Source organism: Panthera onca, chromosome A1 (genome assembly GCF_046562875.1).
Source record: "Panthera onca isolate mPanOnc1 chromosome A1, mPanOnc1 haplotype 2, whole genome shotgun sequence".
Lineage (NCBI taxonomy): Eukaryota > Metazoa > Chordata > Mammalia > Carnivora > Felidae > Panthera > Panthera onca.
The window spans coordinates 228830907-228854252 of NC_138339.1; the positions used below are offsets into that span (position 1 = coordinate 228830907).

The 23346-nt window shown below is 34.1% G+C and overlaps 1 protein-coding gene across 6 annotated transcripts in view; it reads right to left on the reverse strand.

Moving 5' to 3' along the window:
* The window catches only part of PDS5B (PDS5 cohesin associated factor B), a 191778-nt gene that overhangs the window by 45926 nt on the left and 122506 nt on the right, over positions 1–23346 (reverse strand). For all 6 annotated transcript variants that reach the window (XM_060637388.3, XM_060637387.3, XM_060637389.3 and 3 more), the window contains exons 18-21: positions 21387–21492; positions 17936–18096; positions 4705–4828; positions 1894–2052 (exon numbers count right to left, since the gene is read on the reverse strand). In XM_060637388.3, coding sequence (XP_060493371.1) covers positions 1894–2052; positions 4705–4828; positions 17936–18096; positions 21387–21492 — 550 coding nt within the window. The remainder of the gene's footprint in view (positions 1–1893; positions 2053–4704; positions 4829–17935; positions 18097–21386; positions 21493–23346) is intronic.

A 23346-nucleotide genomic window follows, 5' to 3' on the forward strand; every position in this document is an offset into this window, starting at 1 on the left:
GATTTGCTAACCATATTGCCAACAAGATACATGAGGAAATCTTACAAATGAATATAAGAGACTGACAATTTAATAGAAAAATGTGGAAGATGCTTGAGCAGACACTTCACGAAAGAGGAGAACCAAAATGTCAATACAAATATGAAAATGTGCCTAAGGGCATATCATTCATTACACTTCAAAAAATGGCTAAAATGTTGAAGACTGCCATATCTAGTAGAGTCAAGGAAATGGTACAACTAGAACCCTCATTCAGCATATATAAGAATATTAGTTGGTATAAGTAATCATTTTGAAAAACAATTTGGCAAAAAAAGAAAGAATGAAAAATAATTTGGCAAATTTTACTAAAACAACTTATACATACTTATACTCTAAGATACAGCAACTAAAAAAGAAATTCATACATAAGTGCACAAAATGATATGTAAAAGAGTATTTGTAATAGCGGTATGCATTTAACACCAGAAGTAACTTAGATGTTTATCAACAGAGCAGATACATGGCATACACAAACAATGGAATACTATACAGCAACAAACATGAACAAACCATTGCTATATACACCAGGATGGATTCATCTAACAAATGTAATAGAGTTAAGAAAAAGTCAGGCATAAAAAATTTACTCTACATAATTCCATTTATAAACGTTCAAAAACAGGTAAAACTAATCTTTGGTGTTAGAAGTCAAGATTATGGTTATCTTCAGGGAGAAGGGAAGGTTAACAACAAGAAAAAGACACAGGGGCTTTGGGAGTCTGGTAAATTTCTACTTCTTTGCCTGGATTGTCAGCTGGTCAAAAATGCTAACTTTGTGAAACCTTAATGAACCACACCCTTAAAAAGTATGCACTTTTATCTCAACAAAATTTCTGCATTAAAGAAAACAAAACAAAGTAAGGATATCAAACTTGAAACACATGATTAGCATACAGAACCGAAAGAACATACGAAATACTGTACTTAGGGAGAAGAAAAGTGAGAGACATAGCTGAAGAACACAGCCAGGGACAATGGTAATTAACACAGGCCTTTGGTCTCCAAATTACAGGGCTCTGGTCAACTAAAGTTAAATAGCCACAAATCATTAGAGATCTAATACATACAATTATCTTGACTATTATCTCCCAAAACTATTTTTCCATAATAAATCAGTTTAAAAGTATTAATAGTATATTAAAGTATATTAATAGAAGATAATGATGAATATGAAACATGTAAGTAATATAGCTACACACTGCAAGATTTATAACTATATTTTAAGAGGAGAAACTTTATCTTATAGTTCTTTTAATTCTCCAAAGAACCTAGTACAGTGCTGAGCACACAGCAGCCACAAAACTGGTTACATAAGGGTCTGCACATGCATGTTTATATGTGTGTGTATACATAAATATGCACACACATGCATAAAACTCCACATGACTATAAGGAGTCAATTCTCCCAGACTCAAACATGCCCTACCCCAAATACTCACAAACTGAAGACAGACAAAATCACTTATTTCTTTCCTAATGTTTTCTCCTAGTGCTCTTAATTCTCTACTGTATGGAGGGAAAGAAACAACTATTGTCATGACAACCATAATGTGACCTAGCTTGTCAGTCTTCACATTTTCAAAAATAGATATCATTATAAAAATTAATCCACTATAAAGCTGAAAGAAAATCAAATGAGATTTTGTATTTATCAAGGAATGTATTGCAGATTGCATGCATATGCTCAACTAAAGACATGTTTCAATGCCTCTATAGTTCTACTGGAGATAACAGCATGTTAAAAAGATAGGAAAACCTCAAAGAAAGCAGCCAAATGGAAGTGTTATTTACAACATTTCACTTTTAGAAGATAACAATGTGAGGAACACAGGTCTAAAAAATATAAATTACCCGATCATTCATGAGAAGATCTTTCACAATGAAAGTAGCTACTAAAGACTTCAAAGGAGCAGCAAACTGATCAGGTGCAAGGAGAGCAATATGCCCAATGGTAACCAATGGTGTTATGAGATGTTCCAGGTTGCTTGGATCTAGGCTCTTATGCAGAGGCTGAAAATGAGAAAAGGAAAACATATTCAACTCTATAAATATGTAAATAAACTATTCACATATTTCATGCTCAAATAAAAAAAAAACCTATAGAAGCTTCAATACATATACATGATGTAAGTAGTAGCTCAAGCTTATATTTACACTATAGGCTATTTATATCTAAAAGGCATCACATTTAATTATTTTCAGTTTTGCCCAAGTCATATTTTAGAAATAGGTAAAAAAAATTTCAGCATGGGAGAATCATATTATGTATTGTATATTTTATGATCACATAGATGAATATGTTAGAGACCGGCAGTGTTCACCAATATCCACTTCTGTTCTACTTCCTGCACGGCTACACAGGCAGCTTCTTCTGCAGTTAGATGAGAATATGTGAAAAAGCACTGGTTATTAACAGATTGGGGGTAAAAGTGAGGTATGCAATCGCTGCACTGAAGCAAGTATGAGAAACGTATCTTCTCCATATTCTCTCTTTACTCACTGACGGGCTTACTACCAAGGTTCCAGCGGGACTAAAAAGAGAAGCCATTTGTCAAAAAAAGTCTGTGTGTCTAAACTGTTGATTAGAATGCAATCCAAACACCCAACTGGACATTTTTTCAGGAGCAAGAAATAAACTTTATTATGTAGAGTCACATGCATTTTTGTGCATTTTTATACCATCAACTATTAAGTGCCACAACTAAGAGAATTGTTTCTATTATTCTGATAGAAAACTCAAACATTAATACATATTTTGCCATGACAAAAGAATGAGACTCCTCGTATACCCATGTAGGATAATACCTAAAATGTTTTGTTACAATTTTAAAATAGGGAAATCCCAAGAGTGAATATAGTAGACTATCACTAGCATAAGCAGAGAGGGAAAGGGACAAAAATCTATGTGTGTGATTTTGTGTGTGTTGTGTGTGTGTGTGTGTGTGTGTGTGTGTGTGTGTGTGTATTATGTGTATTATGAATAAATACTCTTGAGAAAAGTGTATTAGAAACTGGTAACACTGGTTGCCTCTGGGAATGAGAAGTGGGTAGCTGGGGATACGGGGCTGAGATGGAGGAGAAAACTTATTATTTTACTACTTACTATTTGGATTTGTTTTGTTTATTTTGATTTGTAAACAAGTAAACAGATTATTAAAATTTTCAGTGACACTTTTAATAAAGAGTTGATGCTGTCCTCCCATGCTGAACACCAAGAATTCTAGGCTTGAAAAACAATATTAAACTGTTCTTCCCCTAAAATATCGGGTCAATAATAAGGTTTCATTTGGCCAAAAGTATATTTAAATGAGTTTACTTCTCGCTATTCTTGATGACTTCCCTCAATACTTCCATTGTACACCAAAATGCCAGATTCTTTGTATTATAAATGAAAATCTGATCATGCGGGTTTTTCAATAATGAGTGTGACAATTTTACAAAATAAGGTAATAAAATCATTTCTAAGAAAGCAAAATTAATAGACCCTGGATTAACAGTAATCTCATAAAGGCCAGATACCTCTATGAAACCTTTTCTCAGAAGGTAGCCAACCTATACATTATAGCAGAAGGATTACAGGTTAGGTTATGGTAAAGATAAAATAAAATATCAGAGAAAAAAATAAATAAAATACCAGATATATAATATCAAAATGAAAATAAAAGTACATAACAAATTCAAGTTATTACTAATGTTATCTTGCTCCTTATCACCATTGAAAGGAAAAGAAAGGAGACTAATCAAGAAAAACAAAAGCTTTCTAAATCAACATGAATTCATTAAAGTCATTCTCATATATAAAAACAGACTACAAAAAATGCCTCCACCCCAAAAGGCACAAAATTAAAAATAAATTATTTGCTATATACAGCAAAGACAATGTTTGATAAAGACAACTACTTTTCTTCCTTGTTCAGGTCTTTAGCATTATACATGAAGATTTGAAAAGGTTACCATAAATGTTTCAAAACAGGGATAACAAGTCAAAGTTTTTATGGTGAAGTAGCTTCAGCATACTTTCCAAACTGCTTTGATTTCATTCAAGGTTCCTGCACTATGTAAAAATGCTAAATATATAGTAAGAATACTAAAGATAGCCCCAGATTATAGTAGATTAAAATGCAATGCTTAGAAAGGGAAATAGTAATTTCTATTTAATAAAATAGAAAAAATAATATGAAATATGTATTTAAAAAACAATTTAATCTGTATAAAATTAGGTCAGTGATTATCTAAGTATAAATCTATTTGTACTTTATATTACCAATTAGAATTGACAAAACTCCACAAACTTCAGCAGTATCTCATAAACAGAACTCTAATTTTTAAACCTATAAACTGACAGAATAATCATTACTGATTACCACTAAGTATGATTTTATATATAGTTACTTATTAATGAAAAAGCTTCCTAATATTAAATGTATAATACCAAAAATTACGATATAATTGTTTGATTTCTGAATTTAAGTTAGTACTAAACATCTAAATAATCAGATATTTTCATATTTTAACCACTCATCAATATTGATTATACTGATTCAAATCCTGAAAACATACTATAAAATGATGCATCTCCAAATGTGAACATTCTATAAAATCATTAATATGCGTTTTTTAACTATAATATATGAAACAAAAAAAATTTTTTTTTCTCTTTACCTCAAATATCTGTGCAAACTGGGTCTCTTTACTAGAAAATATCGCATGGATACAATGAATGGCATATTTGGCTTGACGGGGGGGTCCTTTTTTAGATTTGTGATGTAAAACAGGAAGCAAAGCTCTAAAGAAAACAAAAAATGTAATTAAAGAAAAACAGTAAACCAGAAAAATCAGCAAGACTCCACTAGATACTTTACCATTTGTATTTTTCAAGTAATGTTTTGTAAGAACAAAAAAAATCTACTTGAACTCATTTTTAACTGTCTCTAATTCTGCTTCATAAACATCTATATTAAAAATACAGTCCAAATACAAGAGTTTTTTTCTTTTTACTTAACAATTCTAAATACAAACATGGATGGCGACCCATTTCTTCTTAATATCATTCCCATTAGCTTCTTCTCTTTTATTCTCACAGCTATCACTCCCGCTAAATTGTTGCCACCTTATACAACATATAAGACCACTATAATGGGACCTAAACTTTTTCAAGTCCCTTTCTTCTTCTGATTCATTTTTCATTTTATACCAGGCCAACCTACATAACGGGAAATCGGATTATAAAACCTATACAAACTAAGTATTTACTATGTGCTGGGCACTATTAGAAGTCCCAAAATGCTTGCCTTCATGCTACCAGCATATTTTGGACAAGACAAACAATACATAAATTAGCAAAATATGTGTTACGTCAAGTTGGGATAACTTCTGTGGAGGAAAAAAAGGAAAAGAAAGAAGATAGGATAGGGAGTGGGGAGAGGTGTGTGAGTATTATAATTTGAAAGAGGGTGGTTACAGAAGACCCTGCAGATAAAGTAACATTTGAGCAGAGTTCTGGAGTAAGTCACGTAGCTGGAAGAAGGTTCAGGTATCATATCATTACACAACACAAAAACTTAGAAAGAATAATGAATAAAGCAAGATCTCTTAGCTCAACTATTCAAACATCTCACAGTGAAAGCAACTTCTGAATCTACCTCCTTGCTCAATACCAACCCAGGGCCCAAATACTAAGAATTCATAGATACATTAATTCATCAGCAGTAACAGAGTATCACAAAAGACACCAACAGTAAAATAAAAAGACAAGTGATAAATTGAGGGGAAATTCTACATTTTGTTTCACAAAGGGTTAATATCCTTAATGTAAGGATCGTCTACAAATATAGAATGAAATGACAAGCAATATCATGGACAAATGGGCTGGACATAAAATAAAGTTTTTCAAAAGTAGATATACAGGGGCACCTGGGTGGCTCAGTAGTTAAACATCTGACTTCAGGTCAGATCATGATCTGAGAGAGTTCGAACCACGCATCGGGCTCTGTGCTGACAGCTCAGAGCCTAGAGCCTGCTTTGGATTCTGTGTCTCCCTCTCTCGGTCCCTCCCCAACTCACGTGTGTGTTCTCTCTCTCTCTGTCTCTGTCTCTGTCTCTCTCTCTCTCTCTCCCTCCCTCCCAAAAATAAATATTAAAATGAGTAGATATTTATGTGTGATAGAGATGTGTGAAAAGACGTTTACTTTCACTCATTTACAAACAATTAAAAACATACAAATTAAAAGTTCACATGATGAGGGCATATCTGAAATGGGATTCTCTCCTACTTTAAACAAGCAGAAAACAGATAAACATGTTAAAGGTTTTGGACACAGGACAACAGGCAGCATATGACTGTAATCCCTAAAAGATGGAAAATAAACTACAAGAGGCCTACATCTATCCTCACTTGCTGCCTGCAAGGCTCCAGACTGCCATGTAAGGAGAAGTAACCCAGTAAGAATCTGGTGGTAGCATGGAGTTGAGGGAGACCGAGATGGGAGTTGAAGCAGCTATAATTTCTAGGGCAGAGTTCCACAGAGGAGTGAGCTACAAAGACAGCAAGAGAGCTTGAATTCTGGAGATCCACAGAGGGGTGTCGCAAGTCATTGACTGAATAATAATCAGTGCCATGCATGAGGAAGAAAAAAACTACCTGAGACCAGGAAAAGAACACTGGAAAGCAATAAGCCAAGAAATTCCCTAACGCACCTGGGGCTGCTAGTGATTCAGGTCTCCACCAGCCACAGTGGAAAGACCTTGTAATACATAACGAGGAAAACAAATTCATCAATAGAAATAGTCCCAGAAATGGCACAGGTGACAGAATTAGCAAAGACATAAACAGCTGTTATCAATATGCTCGATATGCCCAAGAAAACATGAACATGAGGACAGAAATGAAATAAAGAAGACCCAAATGCAACTACTATGAAAAATACAAAACCTGTAATGAAAAATATACCAATAGGATCAAAAGTAGATTATATGTTACAGAAGAAAACATCAGTGAACTTGAAGACATAGCAATAGCAACTATGCAAAATAAATCCAGAGGGAAACAAGGACAGGAAAAAAAAAAAAAAAAAAAAAAAAAAAGAGCATCAGTGACCTGTAAGACAATATCAAGTAGTCAAAAATACATGCAACTGGAGTCCTAGAAAACAAAGAGGTGAGGAGGGGTGAACAGAAAAAAATATCTGAAGAGATAGTTGCCACAATTTTTCCAAATCTGATGGGAAAAAGACCCATAGTCCCCCAAATCTCAATAAGCTGCAAGGAGAAGAAGCATAAAGTAAATCATTCCAAGACATGCCATTATCAATTTGGTAAAAACAGTGATAAGGAAAAGAAATCCTAAAAACAGTCTGAAAAAAAATACACATTACATATGCAAAAACAATATATACAGAGGAATACTTTTCATCAAAAACTATGCAATCCAGAAAATAATGCAGTGACATCTTTTAGGTACTAAATGAAAATAAACTGCCAATCTAGAATTCTACTGAGAAAAAATACCTTTCAAGAATGAAGGCAAAATAAAGATTTTTTCAGAGAAAGAAAAGCTGAGATAATGAATTACAAGCAGAACTATACGATAAGAAATAAAGTTATTCTAGAAGAAAAATGATAGCAGATGAAAATACAGATATCTAAAAAATGAAGAGTGACAGAAATGGTAAATGTGTGTGTACCAATAAATCTATCACTGTTAATCCAAGACTTATCAAACTGTTTAGAGCAAAAATATCAACACATTGTAGAATTTATAACATATTCAGAAACAAAATATGCCAACAAAAGCTTAGAGGGGGAAGGCATGGAGATATACTGTTGCAAAGCTTTTATAATATACATTAAGTGATATAATTTTATTTGAATGTAGATTATCTCCAGTAGTGAAGATAACAAAACAAAACAAATGAGCAAAGGAAGAAAAGAGAGAGACAAACCAAGAAACAAGAAACAGACTCCTAACTATAGAGAACAAACTGATGGGTTAAATAAGGTGACAGGGATTAAGGAGTGCACTTGTGGTGATGAGCACTGTTGCATGGAGGTGCTGAAGCAGTATACTGCAGACCTGAAACTAACATTACACTGTATGTTACCTGGAATTTAAATACTTTAAAAAACAATTAAAAATAAAATAAATACTCAGTTAATCCCAAGGAGGGCAGAAATAGAGGGAAGGGAGAACAGAGAAAAGACAAAACAAAAATAAAGATAGTAGCTTAAATCTAACTATATCAATAATTACATTAACCATAATGGTCTAAATATTCCAACCAAAAGACAGTTTGTCAAACTGGATTAAAACAACCAAAACCAAAACAAACCAACAAAAATATAACTAAACAAAGACTAACCTGTAGGATATTTAAAAGAAACTCATTTTAAATATCAAGTCCCACAAAGATTTAAAGTTAAAAAAAAAAGGCAAACAACATGACTTGCAAACACTGATATAAAAAAAAGTAGAAAGTAGAAGTGGTTATGCTACTCTCAGACAATAACTGCAGAACAAGGACGATGACCAGGAAAAAGAGACACAATCATAACAACACAGACTTGACAAGGCTGTGGGGAATCAGGTACATTTGTATACTGCTGGTGAGAATGCAAAACGTTATAGCCACCATGGAGGGAAATGTAGCAAAATCTAGCAAAATTATATATGCATTTACTCTGATAAAAAGCACAAAATAACTACTTAAATATGGAATAACTATCAGTATGTATCAAAAGACAAAAGCAAGGTGGAGGAAAGTGTGTACAGCGTACTTTATCATTTATCTGTCAAAGGGGGCATATGAGTACACATACATATACACACTGAAACACACCCAGATAGACATGCATAGAGGACTTTTTTTTTTCCCAAGTTTATCTAAAGGTAAAAAGGAATAGGTAGACAGATGAGAAACTGAAGCTAGACTTCTTGGAATATATTTTGCTTTCAGAACTCTCTTCAAAACCAGTGACTATTTCAATAACTTAAAAATTAAATTAAATTTTAGGAGCTCCTTGCTGGCTCAGTCAGTAGAGCATACAACTCAGGGTTGTGAGTTCGAGCCCTACGTTGGACACGAAGCCTACTTAAAATTAAAAGATATTTTTTAAATTTTATTTTAAAAGAGCAAACTTAAAAAAAAATAAAATAAAACAAACAGGAGCACCTGGGTGGCTCAGTCAGTTAAGCGTCCAACTTTTGCTCAGGTCACGATCTTACCTTCAGTTTGAGTCCTGCATCAGGCTCTGTGCTGAAAGCTCCGAGCCTGGGCCTGCTTCCAAATCTATGTCTCCCTCTCTCTCTGCCTTGTCCCACCCCTCACTCTTTCTCTCTCTCAAAAATAAACATTAAAAAAAAGTAATAAAATAAAGCAAATGAACAAAAGTATGTATCCATTTGGTGGCGTAACTACACAAAAAAGAATCATTTTAAGTAACTGTGAAATAGAGAAATTTGACTGTAAATCCCTAATGTGATACATACCTTAAAGATAACAAGTCAACAAACTTAACTCTTTTTAGGAGTAACATTGGTAGTGCTACTGCCATTTCTGAGACTGTTAGGTATTTAATACGGCATAATTCAAATGAGTTAATATGTAATACCATGATTTTATCATCCTGTGTTATCTAAGTTGGGGAAAAAGAGATACAAATGTAAAATTGAAGAGATTCTGTAAAAACACTGTAGCCCTGAGTTAGAACTGGAATAATCAATATAAACACACAATGCATTTTATCTTCCAGAAAAACTTTTTTTTTTTTTTTTGCTATGTCCGCTGAATTGTCTTAAAAAATGACCCACACACTAGGCATTAGTACCCACAAGACTCACATTATGATCATCTTAATAACATTCCCATTAAAAAGAACCAGGACTCTTTAGAGAAATGACTGATTTCAGGTGGTGTAAATTCATGGGTTTATAATGGTTATTTTAAAAAGACAACAACAGTTAATTCGTCACATTTGAAGGAGGCTAGTAAAATCACTATTTTGAACACCGTTCAATAACTTAAAAAAAACGAAGCATTTAACCTGCCTTTCCTGAACAGATCTAACACTGGGGAACCAGAGAATAGATGAGAAGTTCCTCTTTATGAAAGTATTAAGCTAGTAACTGAAGAAGGAATGACAGAACATCACCTCTGATCACTAAGCAACAACCGACAGAGGGGCACACCACCATCTATAAGGTGGTCCTCTGACAACAAAAAAGTTGACTGGAATCCAATCAGGCCTCTGGATTTAACTATAACCTTACAAACAATATAAGAAACCCATTAAAATATGCCAAAGGCATACAATTAGCAAAAATCGGTCTATGTGAAACTCTGCAAGAGAAACCTGGTTTATCAAACACAAAGAAAGAAATGAGACACTTTAATAAATGCATCTACAAATAGCATTATGGATCTTGATTTAAAAAAAAATTTATTATTTTTGAGAAAATTAACTGGATATTAACATTAAGCAACTAATGTTACCTATGTTTGTGAGAAAGGTATTATGTTTATTTTTAAGAGCTCTTATCTCTTAGACATACTTAGATGTATAGATAAAATGATATATTTAGTCTGGGGTTTGCTTTCAGATATAAGGGGAACAGGGAAAGTAGAATTATAAATTACAGTAAAGTGGCTATAAGTTATTCATATATAAGCCAGTTGTTGGATACATAGGAGTTTATTGTAATAGTCTATCTACTTCTATATATGTTTGAAAATTTCAGGAGTAAAATGTTTCAGAGTCTCACCAAACTATCCTTTTAGTCTATGGTTTGAAGTTCTTTATGAAATGAAAAATTATTACTTTCTGGTAACTTCAGTAACTAAACTCCCCAGATAAGACCCATCATATCATAGATCAGACTTTCCAATACAAACATCCATAAATACCTTTTCTTAGTAATCAAGAGAAAATTACATGTCACATAGAAATAAAAAAGCAATTTGGGTTGGAATTTTTGAAGACAGAATGAGAAATTTTAAGTTCATCCAATGTTTTGCATATTCATTTAAACAGAAAACAGAAAAAAATAAACAGAACAGAAATAAAACAAAGAAAAAAAAACTTTCAAGAATTCTGAACTACTAGGCAGAGTCTTAGAAGTCAGTGAAATGTAAATGAAACAACTATCTTCTGATTGCTTTTTCTAAGTTCCTGTTAAAAGAAATGCTTCACTCCCTTGTTAAATTGATTTTCTTCTTTCCAATTCAAGGGATTTTTTCTCCCGATAATAATCACACACATGCAGAAAATGCAAAAACTGAAAAATACATTAATACCACTAAAAAAAAAAACCCTCAAAATTCTACTACTCTGAAATAATTACTGCTAACATTTGGTTAACAATTCTAAAATTTCTCTATACATACATACATATATTTAAGTAAACCAGGGTACAAACTACATAGTATTTGGAAACATTTTTTCACCAATAATGCTGTAGAGAACTTCCTATATCAAGTACTGCTAAACACTAATTTTAATGCTCATATATATCTCTAGCAGATAGATATTATACCACAACTAGTCTAACCAATCCCCTACTGATGAACATTTAGATGTTTTGGTTTTTCTTTTTTAGTCTTAACAACAAAAGCACCAGCATCCTTATTCCAGTTATTTATGCCCTGTTTCTGAGCTTTAAGATTTAAGCCTACCCTATAATCTGCCCTGAGACCCTGGTGCTATAAATCAGAAATTGTATTTCCTAGATTCCTCCAAGAGTTGCCTTCCTGTTGGATTCTTCCAATAAGAGACACTATGGCTTCTTCAGGCATCTTGTGCAGTGGCTCCACCCTACCCCCCCCCCCCCCCCAACAACAACTAGGACACTCCTACTGTGACAGCTGGTTGGCTGTGCCAATACTGACAGGGCTCTTCCATCCAATGGGCAGTCCTCAACACCACTTGTCAGCCGGCCAGCCCTAGGGGTCATAGCTGCTTCCAGCAGTTCATAGTCCTTGGGTTACCAAAACAACCTGCTCTTTCATCCTTCAAACATCTGTATTAATTAATGTACGTTTAAAATACCTTGTGTGGTTTCTGTTCCTCTGACTCAACCCTGACCCATATTATCATTAGGTAGGTATCTTTTCTAATTATCTCTGAAATAAGTTCCTAAAAATAACACTGCAGAGTTGGAAGACTACACGCACACATTTTAAGTTGGTATGTATTACCACATGACCAACCCAGAAAAGCTGAATCATTTATAATTCAATCAAGAGACATCACTGGAATGCTAGCTAATCCTGCTGTTTTTATTTGTATTTGCCTCAATTACTATTAGTAGGCATAAATGTCTTTTCTTGATTTGAGGGGCTAGAAGGCCTTCCTATTTGTGAATTTCCTGTTCATTCCCTTTGCCAGTATTCTACTGTGAAACCTGTTTGTTATATTTTTAAGAGTCTTTATACGTTACAGATATTAACCTTTTCAAAGTTATACATACTGAAAATAGTTTCCAAGCATACCATTTGTATTTCTAACTTACTTCATGATTTCTGCTTTTGTCTAAATGGTATTCTTCCTCACTAAAATATAAGGACAGAGTCTGTTCATCAACAAAACTTTATACACACTTCAGTACCTTATACACAGTAGAGTCTCTATAAATATTTTTCAACAAACGGATATTTAATAATATAATCCATCAGTATCTCATCTTATGATCTGGCATCAGTATCCCTTCACCCACCAAAAAAAAAAAAAAAAAAAAAAAACAACAGGAATTACAAAACTGTTCTGGTTACCAGTACTTTTATTGATTCATTTTATACATTTAAAATCTTAGATAAATCTTTAACTCATTTCAAATATATGTAAAATCAAGATAAGCAGTTTACATTGATTTTTCTTTTCAAAACAGCTTGCCAATAATTTACTGGGCAATCTAACTTTTCCTAATTTTTTTGTTAAATATTATACTTCTCCACTCAGTATTATAAGGTTGCAAATTTCTTGTGTTACCCCTAGGTCTTCTGATTTTTATTCCTATAATATTCTCAAAATGGTTGTTAGTGTTATATGGGATTTTGGCTTATATTGGCTATCTTGGTTTTGGTAGTTTTTCAGTTGATTCACAGATTTTCCATGAAATACAATAACTCTATCTCCTCCAACACTTGTACTTCTTAAATTTATTTTTTAATGTAATTATACTGGCTAATGCTTCTGAAACAATGTTAAATCATGGCAGAGATAGTGTATTTTCTTCATTTTGTTCCTAATTTTACTGCGAATGCTTCTGGTGTTTACTATATGATGACACCTATTTTTGGTCTGAGACACATTTATTATGTTATGAAGGCATTTAATCCTAGTTTATTAGGTTTAATTAGAAATAGACTCCTTTAGCATTCTAATCCTTGTCACATCAATGTGACCTACTGTGTGCCTTTTCCCTCATACTCAATTATATAATGAATTGTAACATGAATATTCGGCCTATCAACACCAATCCTCTTTGTATTCCTGAAAGTAATCACATCTGACCATAATATATTTTTGTTTTACTGTAGTCAACTCTTTTTTCTAAAATTTTACTTAAACTTTTTGCAGCAATATGAGTAAGCTCTGAAGTTTTCTTTTGAGGGAATATCTGTTAACTAGTTTTAGCACTCCTGCTGGTTATCTTGGCTTTACAAGTAATCTGAATGTTTTTTGTTTTTTGTTTTTTTTTTTTTGTCATGCTCTAAACAATTTAAAAAAATTAGAATCCTTGGTTTCTTACAGATGTGAAATAATACTTTCTTTAACATGCAACTTTTACTGGCACATTTTATTAGAAGATACTTTTCACCATTTTTTTTATTATCATAGCCTAATTAGGTTTTTTCTTCTTCTTCTTGAGCCAATTTTATTTATTTACATTTCCTTAAAAAAAAAAATCAGGTTTTCCAATATTTAAAACATAGATATAGGCACATCTAAAATTTAAACACTGAGGGGCGCCTGGGTGGCTCAGTCAGTTGGGTGTCCGACTTCGGCTCAGGTCATGATCTCGCACTTTGTGAGTTCGAGCCCTACATCGGGCTCTGTGCTGCCAGCTCAGAGCCTGGAGCCTGCTTCACATTCTGTGTTCCCCTCTCTCTCTGCCTCTCCCTTGCTCACTCTCTGTCTCTCAATAATAAATAAACGTTAAAAAAAAATTTTAGGGGCGCCTGGGTGGCGCAGTCGGTTAAGCGTCCGACTTCAGCCAGGTCATGATCTCGCGGTCCGTGAGTTCGGGCCCCGCGTCGGGCTCTGGGCTGATGGCTCGGAGCCTGGAGCCTGTTTCCGATTCTGTGTCTCCCTCTCTCTCTGCCCCTCCCCCTTCATGCTCTGTCTCTCTCTGTCCCAAAAATAAATAAAAAATGAAAAAAAAAAAAAAAATTTTAATTTAAACACTAAAAGTAAAATGATGAGAAAAAAACCTATCAGATACGCCAACAAAAACAAAAGGTAGAATTAGGAGCTTAAGCAAAACTGAATGCAAAGGGGAAGAGTATATACCTTGGTAGGCAGAGTTCATAATATAAAAGGGGTTATTAATACATTTCCTGAGTCTTTATATCCTAAAGAACATCCTTCATTTGTCCTTAAGCACAACTTGGCTACTTAGGAAATTCTTAGGTTATATTCTTTTTGTCCATGAAATCTCTCTAGTTGTTGAATCATTAACTTCAGAAATCTTAGGTGGTTGAAAGAAATAAGCGAGCCTCTTTATTTTTCCATTGTACATAACATACTTCCTTTTCTTTGCCCTTGATGTTTGTGAAATCACTTCTGTAATCCCTGAAAATTCAGTAAATTCCACCAGGATATTTTCCTAAAACAGGAGTCCTCTTGATATCCAGATTCAAGTAGCCAATCATTCTGAAAAAGTTTACTATTATTTTTTTTTATTATTATTTTCCATTTTCCATCACTCTGTTGTCTTCACCACAAAAACCACTTAGGGCTTTTCACTTTCTGCTATTAAAGAAATTTAACTGCCTTCATTTCTATGCCTACATTTCCCCATGCTATGCAATCTCCTCAAGTTCCATTGCTAGCTTACCGATTACATTTTCAAAATTGCTTACTCTGCTCCTTGCTGCTTATACTAAATTATACTTTATAATGCAAGTATGTTCCTGTCTTCTTTACCATTGGTTCTGCCACTTCCCTTTTTATATATTTGTTTTGTTCTCTTTTTTTCCAGGTATCATTTGCTGCTTAACTTTTTGGCAGTTTAGAATTACTTAAAATTTTCTTTTTTCCTAGAAAAATTCAATTCTTCCCAACAGTGATTATCAGCTTTGAGTACTAAAATATGTGCATTGGTTTCATGTTTGTTAATTTATTTGTACTCTGTTAACTCACCTTTGAGCAACAGAAATTCTCTGGCTCTGCCATTTGGACAAAAAGGCAGGCAGCATCTCCCTGAAGACTGAACATCAGATGCCACTCTTAAAAAATTAACATCAAAGCTCCCAACTCCTTCATCAGCTGGCTAAGTAAGGAGCATGGAGAAGGGAGTGGGGACTAAAGGCAGCAAGTCTCTCATCTCCGTGGAATTCCTCTCCAAGTCTACTGAAACCTGCCAGTGACAAGAACTAGCTCCACCTGGATATGGCTATATTCCATGCTATAAGGGGACTCTTAGTTTGGGGACAACTACCTACTCTGGAGGTAAGTCAGACTCCTGACAGACAGGAATCAGAACAGAAACCATAGCAACCATCATTTTTGTTTAGTGGCTGAACACACAATCTTTTATGTGTCTCTAAAGTTGGTAATAAGACGTCTGCTTCAAAATTCTCAAATTCTCCTCTAAGCTTTACTTCACCTCTAAGCTTTGCTCCTCCTGCTAAGGAAAATAGGTCAGTCCAAAGAAAAACGGTGTGACCACGAAGTCTCTCCTTTAGTTCTATGACAGCCGAAATTAGGCTCTCCTTATTTCTCTCAAAGCCTGCCCATACCTCAATCTCCTCCTTCTAAATTAACCAACAACAGAACACTTACTATCCATTCCCTTATATGCCTGATTCAGGAATATGGGTATCAACCATCAATGTTCTCACATTCAATTCGGTCTAAATAATCTAGGAGCAATTCTGTCCAATTCTACTTGCGATTCATTTCTCTTGTGGTTCCTCTAAATTATTTTGGTGAATTCAAGGGAAGATCCTTTAATCAACACTCAGCTCTATCATTTTTCCTCAAAATCAACTCACCCAATTAATAATTTAAAACATAAAATCTGCATACATATTTTATCTCCTGGAAGACATATTATACTATGAGCTACTTCATCAAGAACAGTGTGTGCACACAGCAGGTACTCAATATCAGTTAATTCTCCTCAGGAGAAACATTTGAAATATACTTAGCATATAAATCAAATAATCTTCAAGTTCCATATTAAAGCAGCATATGTTTTAAAATGACCTTTGCATGTTCTAAAATGTCCACCTTTCAACCTTGCTCTTATAGTTCTCCCACAAATCCATCAATGTTTAAGATATTAAAGATACTAGGAAAGATAGTCAAGAATGAAAATAAAAACCACTAGTGAATAAATCAAACTAAAACTTGCCCAAAACCCTAATTAAGAGAGGAACTGTGCCATTATGGACATGGTACCATAGGCATTCAGAGGCCTAAATTCAAATCTTCCCTCTGTACATTCTAGCTATATGATCTAAAACCATTTACCTCAAGTGAATAACAGATTTCTCATTTGGAAGATTAGGATAATTCCTACACTTTACTGAACTGTTACAAGGTTTAAATGAGATAATACAATAAGTGGGCATTCAGTAAGTGATACAGCATTATATGTATTGTGTGTGTGCATGTGTTTTTCCCCAAACTCTGATCTCTGATCTGTATTGGAGAATCAGAGCACCATTCCAAAGGAATATTCATGCTCTCCATCCCCTTAAAAATTAAGAAGTCAATTCTAAACAATAAAGTTTCTTACTCTTACTGCCAAAGAGGATAGGATTATAAAATTCTGGTTATGTTTCAATTACCATGTGAACTAGAATTAAGTTCACATGAACAAAGAATAACAAAAAGTGTACCTGGGATTTTAAGAGCTACCTTTGTCCATTTTCTCTCTGAGGAAATAGGCCACAGGTAATTCTTCAACATGAAGAAGCATGCTACCCCAACCACAACTAATTAGACCAGCAGCTAAGCCAGAAGTAATGAGGCAGATGTAAAGCGAACCACCAATGACTATGGCAAGATCAGGACCAACTATCAGATACACCCTCCAGGAAGCGGGAGGAGAGATGCATACAGAGAAGTACGGGTGCATACAGAATGAAGACTCGTCGTTTTGAGAGATCACAGAATCTTGAATAATCAACCAGCATTAGAGATCCCAAGGATAACAGCACAATTTCCAATTCTTAGAAATACTGAAAACACACACAAAAGTACACTGCTATTAGGATGATTATTCCATGCTTCCCTACGTCAAATAAAGCAGTGCTTCTGAAAATTTTCAATTCAATACCTTTAATCACAGAGGACAGTGAAGAGTCCTATGCACAGTCCTGCTGAAATTTCTTTGAAATTTCCCACTAGACCTTAAATTCATGTGAATTGTTTATTCTATGCCATGTCAAGAGAATGTTTTACTAGAAAATTGTTTTCATTAAAATATTTACGCAAAATAGATGCTTGAGAAAGAAATGCCATGTTTGCCCCACATTTTCATGAAATCATCCAAAATACCAACCAGTGCTATCCCCTCAGGAAATGAGAATCTAAACCGAACGATACCAACTTAATATAACTTAGACATGATTTCCTCAAAACTTACAAGATTCCAATTACTACATAAATCGAGAGACAGTAAATTATTTTTCTATTTTCCAGAGTATTTATCAGAATAAACTCAACTTACGATCTGATGTGTGGGAAATCCTCTTCAATTTTGCTTCCTGTGTTTTTAAAAATTTGGAGTGCAGCCTCTGCTACTTTTTCATCATCCATTTTCAGGCAAGCCAGGAGAGACTCAAATGTTTCAGCAGAATGAAATGAGATGGGATGTGTAAATGAGAGTACCTAAAAAAATGAGTCACAAAAATGGTCTGTAAACTCTTTTCATCTTTAAAATACAATTGGAAATACTCAAATCAAAGTAAATACAAAAATATTTATGCTAACAAGTATATGAGAACACAGTAAACTTTAAAACTTATTCAAATATGTAAAAGATATGTTCTTGTGTAGGAAGATCACAGGATTTACAGAAGTCCTTTCTTTCAAAATTACATGTTAATATAATTCTACTCAAAATAATTTAGATTTTGGTTAATGTTTGACTTATTTATTTATTGAGAGACAGAGACAGAGAGAGAGAGAACAAGCAGAGGAGAAGCAGACAGAGAGAAGAAGAGAGAGGAAGAGAAAGGATCCCAAGCAGGCCCTGTGCTGTCAGCACAGAGCCCAACATGGGTCCTCATGATCTCATGAGATCATGACCTGAGCCAAGATCAAGAGTCGGATGCTTAACCAACTGAGCCACCCAGGTGCCCCTGATTTTTTTTTGGAGGAGAATTAGAGAAGAGGGACAAGAAGAGAGAATTTACCAAAATAGCTCATTTTTCTAAACAGAGGGGATTAAAAGAGACTAGCTAGTAACATTTTTGAAAAAAGGTTATTTAGGGAAGGGGGTAAAACAGATAGTAAAAGGTATCATAACATTACAATTATCAAATCAACATGGTACTAATAGAAGAAACAAAACAGAAAACATAAAGCAATAAATAGTCCTAGCATATATAAGAACTTAGATTCTACAGAGGCAACAGAGAACGAAAATGAATGGGATTTTTAATAAACAGTCCTGATAAAACTGCATAGCTGTTGAGAGAAAATCCAATTAGATCTTTCCCTCCAATACACACTTTTAAAATAAATTTCAGATGTTTATATTTCAGATTAAAGAACAGAATAAAAATTTTCTGAACAAGACAGGATTTTCAAGCTTAAAATAAACAAGTAGAATCAAATGTGGAAAGTAAAATCAAGCAAGTCATAGAAAAATATATTAAGCATAATGCCGTGTTTGTAAGATACAGAAACAAGCAAAATAAGTGACGTTAGAGATACATAAATAGAGATGATAAAACTATAAAGACAGTATGAGAATGAATAATGACCTCAAATTCAGAACAATTATATCTGGGGGATGTGAATCAGGGAAAAAACTACTCAGGGAAATTCAACAGTATTTTTTATTTTTTAATGTTTATTTATTTTGAGAGTGTTTGTGTGTGCATGAGTGAACGGGGAAGGGGTAGAGAGACAGGGAGAGACAGAATCCCAAGTAGGCTCTGTGCTGTCAGCGCAGAGCCCGCAGTGCAGAACCTGATGTGGGGCTTGATCCCACGAACCTGTGAGATCATGACCTGAGCTGAAATCAAGAGCTGGACACTTAACCAACCGAGCCACCCAGGTGCCCCTCAACAGAATTGTTAATACTCTATTTGAGTTAGCATCCTATTTACTTTTCACTGTATTCACTTTATTACCAGACCTTATAACTTACATATAATAGATTAATTTTATTTTTTTATTTATAAAAAAGCAAAGGAAATAAAAAACTCACATCAGTTTAAAAAGAACAAAAAATTGGGGCGCCTGGGTGGCTCAGTCGGTTGAGCGGCCGACTTCGGCTCGGGTCACGATCTCACAGTCCGTGAGTTCGAGCCCCGCATCGGGCTCTGTGCTGACCGCTCAGAGCCTGGAGCCTGTTTCAGATTCTGTGTCTCCCTCTCTCTCTGACCCTCCCCTGTTCATGCTCTGTCTCTCTCTGTCTCAAAAATAAATAAACGTTAAAAAAAATTAAAAAAATTAAAAAATTAAAAAAAAAAAGAACAAAAAATTGAGATGTCAGTAGAAAATGAACACAGGATAAAAAATAATGAATTCACCATAAGGAAAACACTAATGATTAACATATGGAAGTTATACCTCACTGCAATAATTACACAAATTAAAACATTATTTTTAGTTATCAAATTCGCAAATCTCTTTAAAATTTACAATATTCCATGTTTGTGAAGATAAGTTAGGCACCTTCCTTCACTGTTGACGGAATTATATAGGAGTATGATTTTTCTGTGAAGGAATTCGACTAAATACATACATCAAAAATTTTTGAAACTGGGGGCGCCTGGGTGGCGCAGTCGGTTAAGCGTCCGACTTCAGCCAGGTCACGATCTCGCGGTCCGTGAGTTCGAGCCCCGCGTCAGGCTCTGGGCTGATGGCTCAGAGCCTGGAGCCTGATTCCGATTCTGTGTCTCCCTCTCTCTCTGCCCCTCCCCCGTTCATGCTCTGTCTCTCTCTGTCCCAAAAATAAATAAAAACCGTTGAAAAAAAAATTTAAAAAAAAAAAAAAAAAAAATTTTTGAAACTGATCATTCTCTTTACATTTCAGGATTTTTTTTAAAAAAGGCATTTGCAAGAGATCTTAGACATATTTATCTTTGCAGTGATAATAAGAATAAAATTAGAAAAATCTAAATATCCAGAGAAACAGTTGGGAATACTATGACACCGCAAAAGTGAACTAATCACCATTTCAAAAAAAATAATGTTTCTTAATATGAGCCAGACACTGTGCTAAGAAACTTACGTACATGGTTTAATTTAGTGTTCTGTGAGATAAGTGCTATCATTATCTCCATTACAGATAAGGAAGCGGAGGCAATGAACTTACCCCAAAGCATCCATCAAATAAATAACAGCCATAAATCAGATATGTTTTTTGGCACTCTTAAAAACACTATCTTAAAAACCACTGAAAAAATGCTTGTAATTTAATGAGGGAAAATAGTCAAGATATAAAACTACACACTCAGTCTAATCTCAACTATATAAAGTGGGCATTGTTTTCAAGATTAAAAGGGAAACAAAAGAAATGTTTATGTATGATAGGTTTATGAAAGTTTTCTTCTTTATAATTTTATACTTTCTAAGTTGTCAACAATTAACTGGTATTTTTGTAATAAGTACAAGGCAGTAGCTTATTTTAACTAACAAAATAAAAGGTAAAATGAAGTTTTAGGAAGAATTTGGCTCCATCTTTGCTTCCTGATGACAACTTCTAAGTATAATTCACTATTTTAGTGTAATAATACTAGGCTATATTATACAATTTAAACCTTAAAATATTTAGCTTACATGTTAGAGGAAATGAGGAATTTCTACATGACCTAAAATGATTGAGAAAATTCTACTTCAGGTTCTATAAACTTAAGAAGCAAGTCTGAAGCACACAAAACGTATACTATACATATTAGGCGGTCACCTGATTAGGCTCTTCATTTCACCATATGCACACTTACCTTAAGCAGTTCAAGACCTGCCCTGATGGCCTGATCAGTTGGAACCCCCTCGTCTTCATCATCTGCTGTTCCATCTATTGATTTGTTCACTTGCTTAATAAGAGCACTAAAGTATGAGGGAAAAAGACGGTCATATTTGCAATTGGCCTTTAGTAGCAATGTCTAAGAAAAATAATCCTGAATATTTTCTATATAGACCATATCCAAACACATAAAAATCTGATATAGTTGTTTCCCAAACATTACTGCAAAACAAAAAAACTGTAATAGGTATTTTGAGGCACTTGTTTTCAAAACAGTATTTTCCCCTGTCCATTCAAATGAAGTCCAAATGTTATCTGATTTGCTGTTTATTAATGCTATCTATATTTTTATTCTTGCATTTTCCATGGAAGATCTATGCCTAAACACATAAACAGATGTCTTCTAATTATCTAAAATTCATTACTTCTCCAGAAGTCCCACAATGTATATTGAAATAAAGGATAAATGGCAATATTAAGCACTTTCAAATATTACTTGCCAAAATATTGCCAAAAGCACTTGCCAAATATTACTATGTGTCAGTACTGTTGTTAAGAGCCAGAAACACACAGGCCTGTTCCTGAAAGGTGTAAAAATACCTAGATAATAGACCTATAATAAAACTTCATTAGAAATTAAAACATTAAAAAGGAAACAAAATGCTTTGAATTTTCTTCTAAAAACAAGTTTGCTTTTTTTTTTTTTTATTTTTTTTAAACGTTTATTTATTTTTGAGAGACAGTGAGAGATAGAGTATGAGCATGGGAGGGGCAGAGAGAGGAAGAGACACAGAATTTGAAGCAGGCTCCAGGCTCTAGGCTGTCAGCACAGAGACTGACGCAGGGCTTAAACCCACAAACTGCGAGACCATGACCTGAGCCGAAGTTGGATGCTTAACCGACTGAGCCACTAAGGCGCCCCTAAAAACAAGTTTGTTATTTTAAAATAAACATTTATAATGCAATGTCAATTATCCAAAATAATCACTCACACTTTCAGGCATTCTTTTATAAAAACCAAATAACATACACTAAGGGTAGAGACATAGTATGTATCAAAATACAGGAAAATTTAACTATTCAATTGTTCCTTAAAATGCTTAGTAGCTCTATATTTCTACAAAAATATTATGTACTCAAATTTAAGTTCAAGCTACGAGTCAAATTTATCTGTCCTCCTTCAGGGTCTCCTTAAAATTTATCACCTCTTAGTGGCTGATCTATTGATTAACTCTGTCTCATAGCTCCAACTATCCCGAATAAAACTATCTCAGGGGCCCCAAGGGTTTTTACCTAGACATCCCACAGGAATGAAAAATACCACCTATCCAAAATCAAATTCATTATTTTCTTCCATGATTAAGGGCATGAAGCTCTCAGTCTAGTGAAGGAAGGCCAAAAATAAGTAAACAAATACAGAAAAAATATAATCGGGAACAACAAAGATTAGAAAGAAGGCAAAGACAAGAAGTGAAGTTCGTTACCCAGCATAGTCAGGAAAGGCATTTCTGAGCTAAGAACCAAAGAACAAGAGCCAGTCATATAAAAATCTGTGAGAAAAAGCATCAACCTCTTTGGAAAACCAAAGAGAATCAACTGAAAAACTATTAAAAAATACTGAGAGTTCAGTGACGTGACACTAACAAAACACAAAAAAATCAACAGTGCTTTTCTCTATCAGCCAAAGCCACCTATAAAATACAGACGGGGAAAATCTATTCACAACGACAAGTCAAAATACATAAAATAAAAAGTTATAAATGCACAGAATCTATGTGTAAACTCTAAAACTATATGAAGGGAGCATATAGGGATTTGAATAAACCAAAACAAGTCATTTTATAAAATGGGAACCCAATATTATACAAATGGCATTTTTCACTAAATCTACAAATGTATCAGGGCAACACAACTTGGTAAAGAAGATTCAACAGATT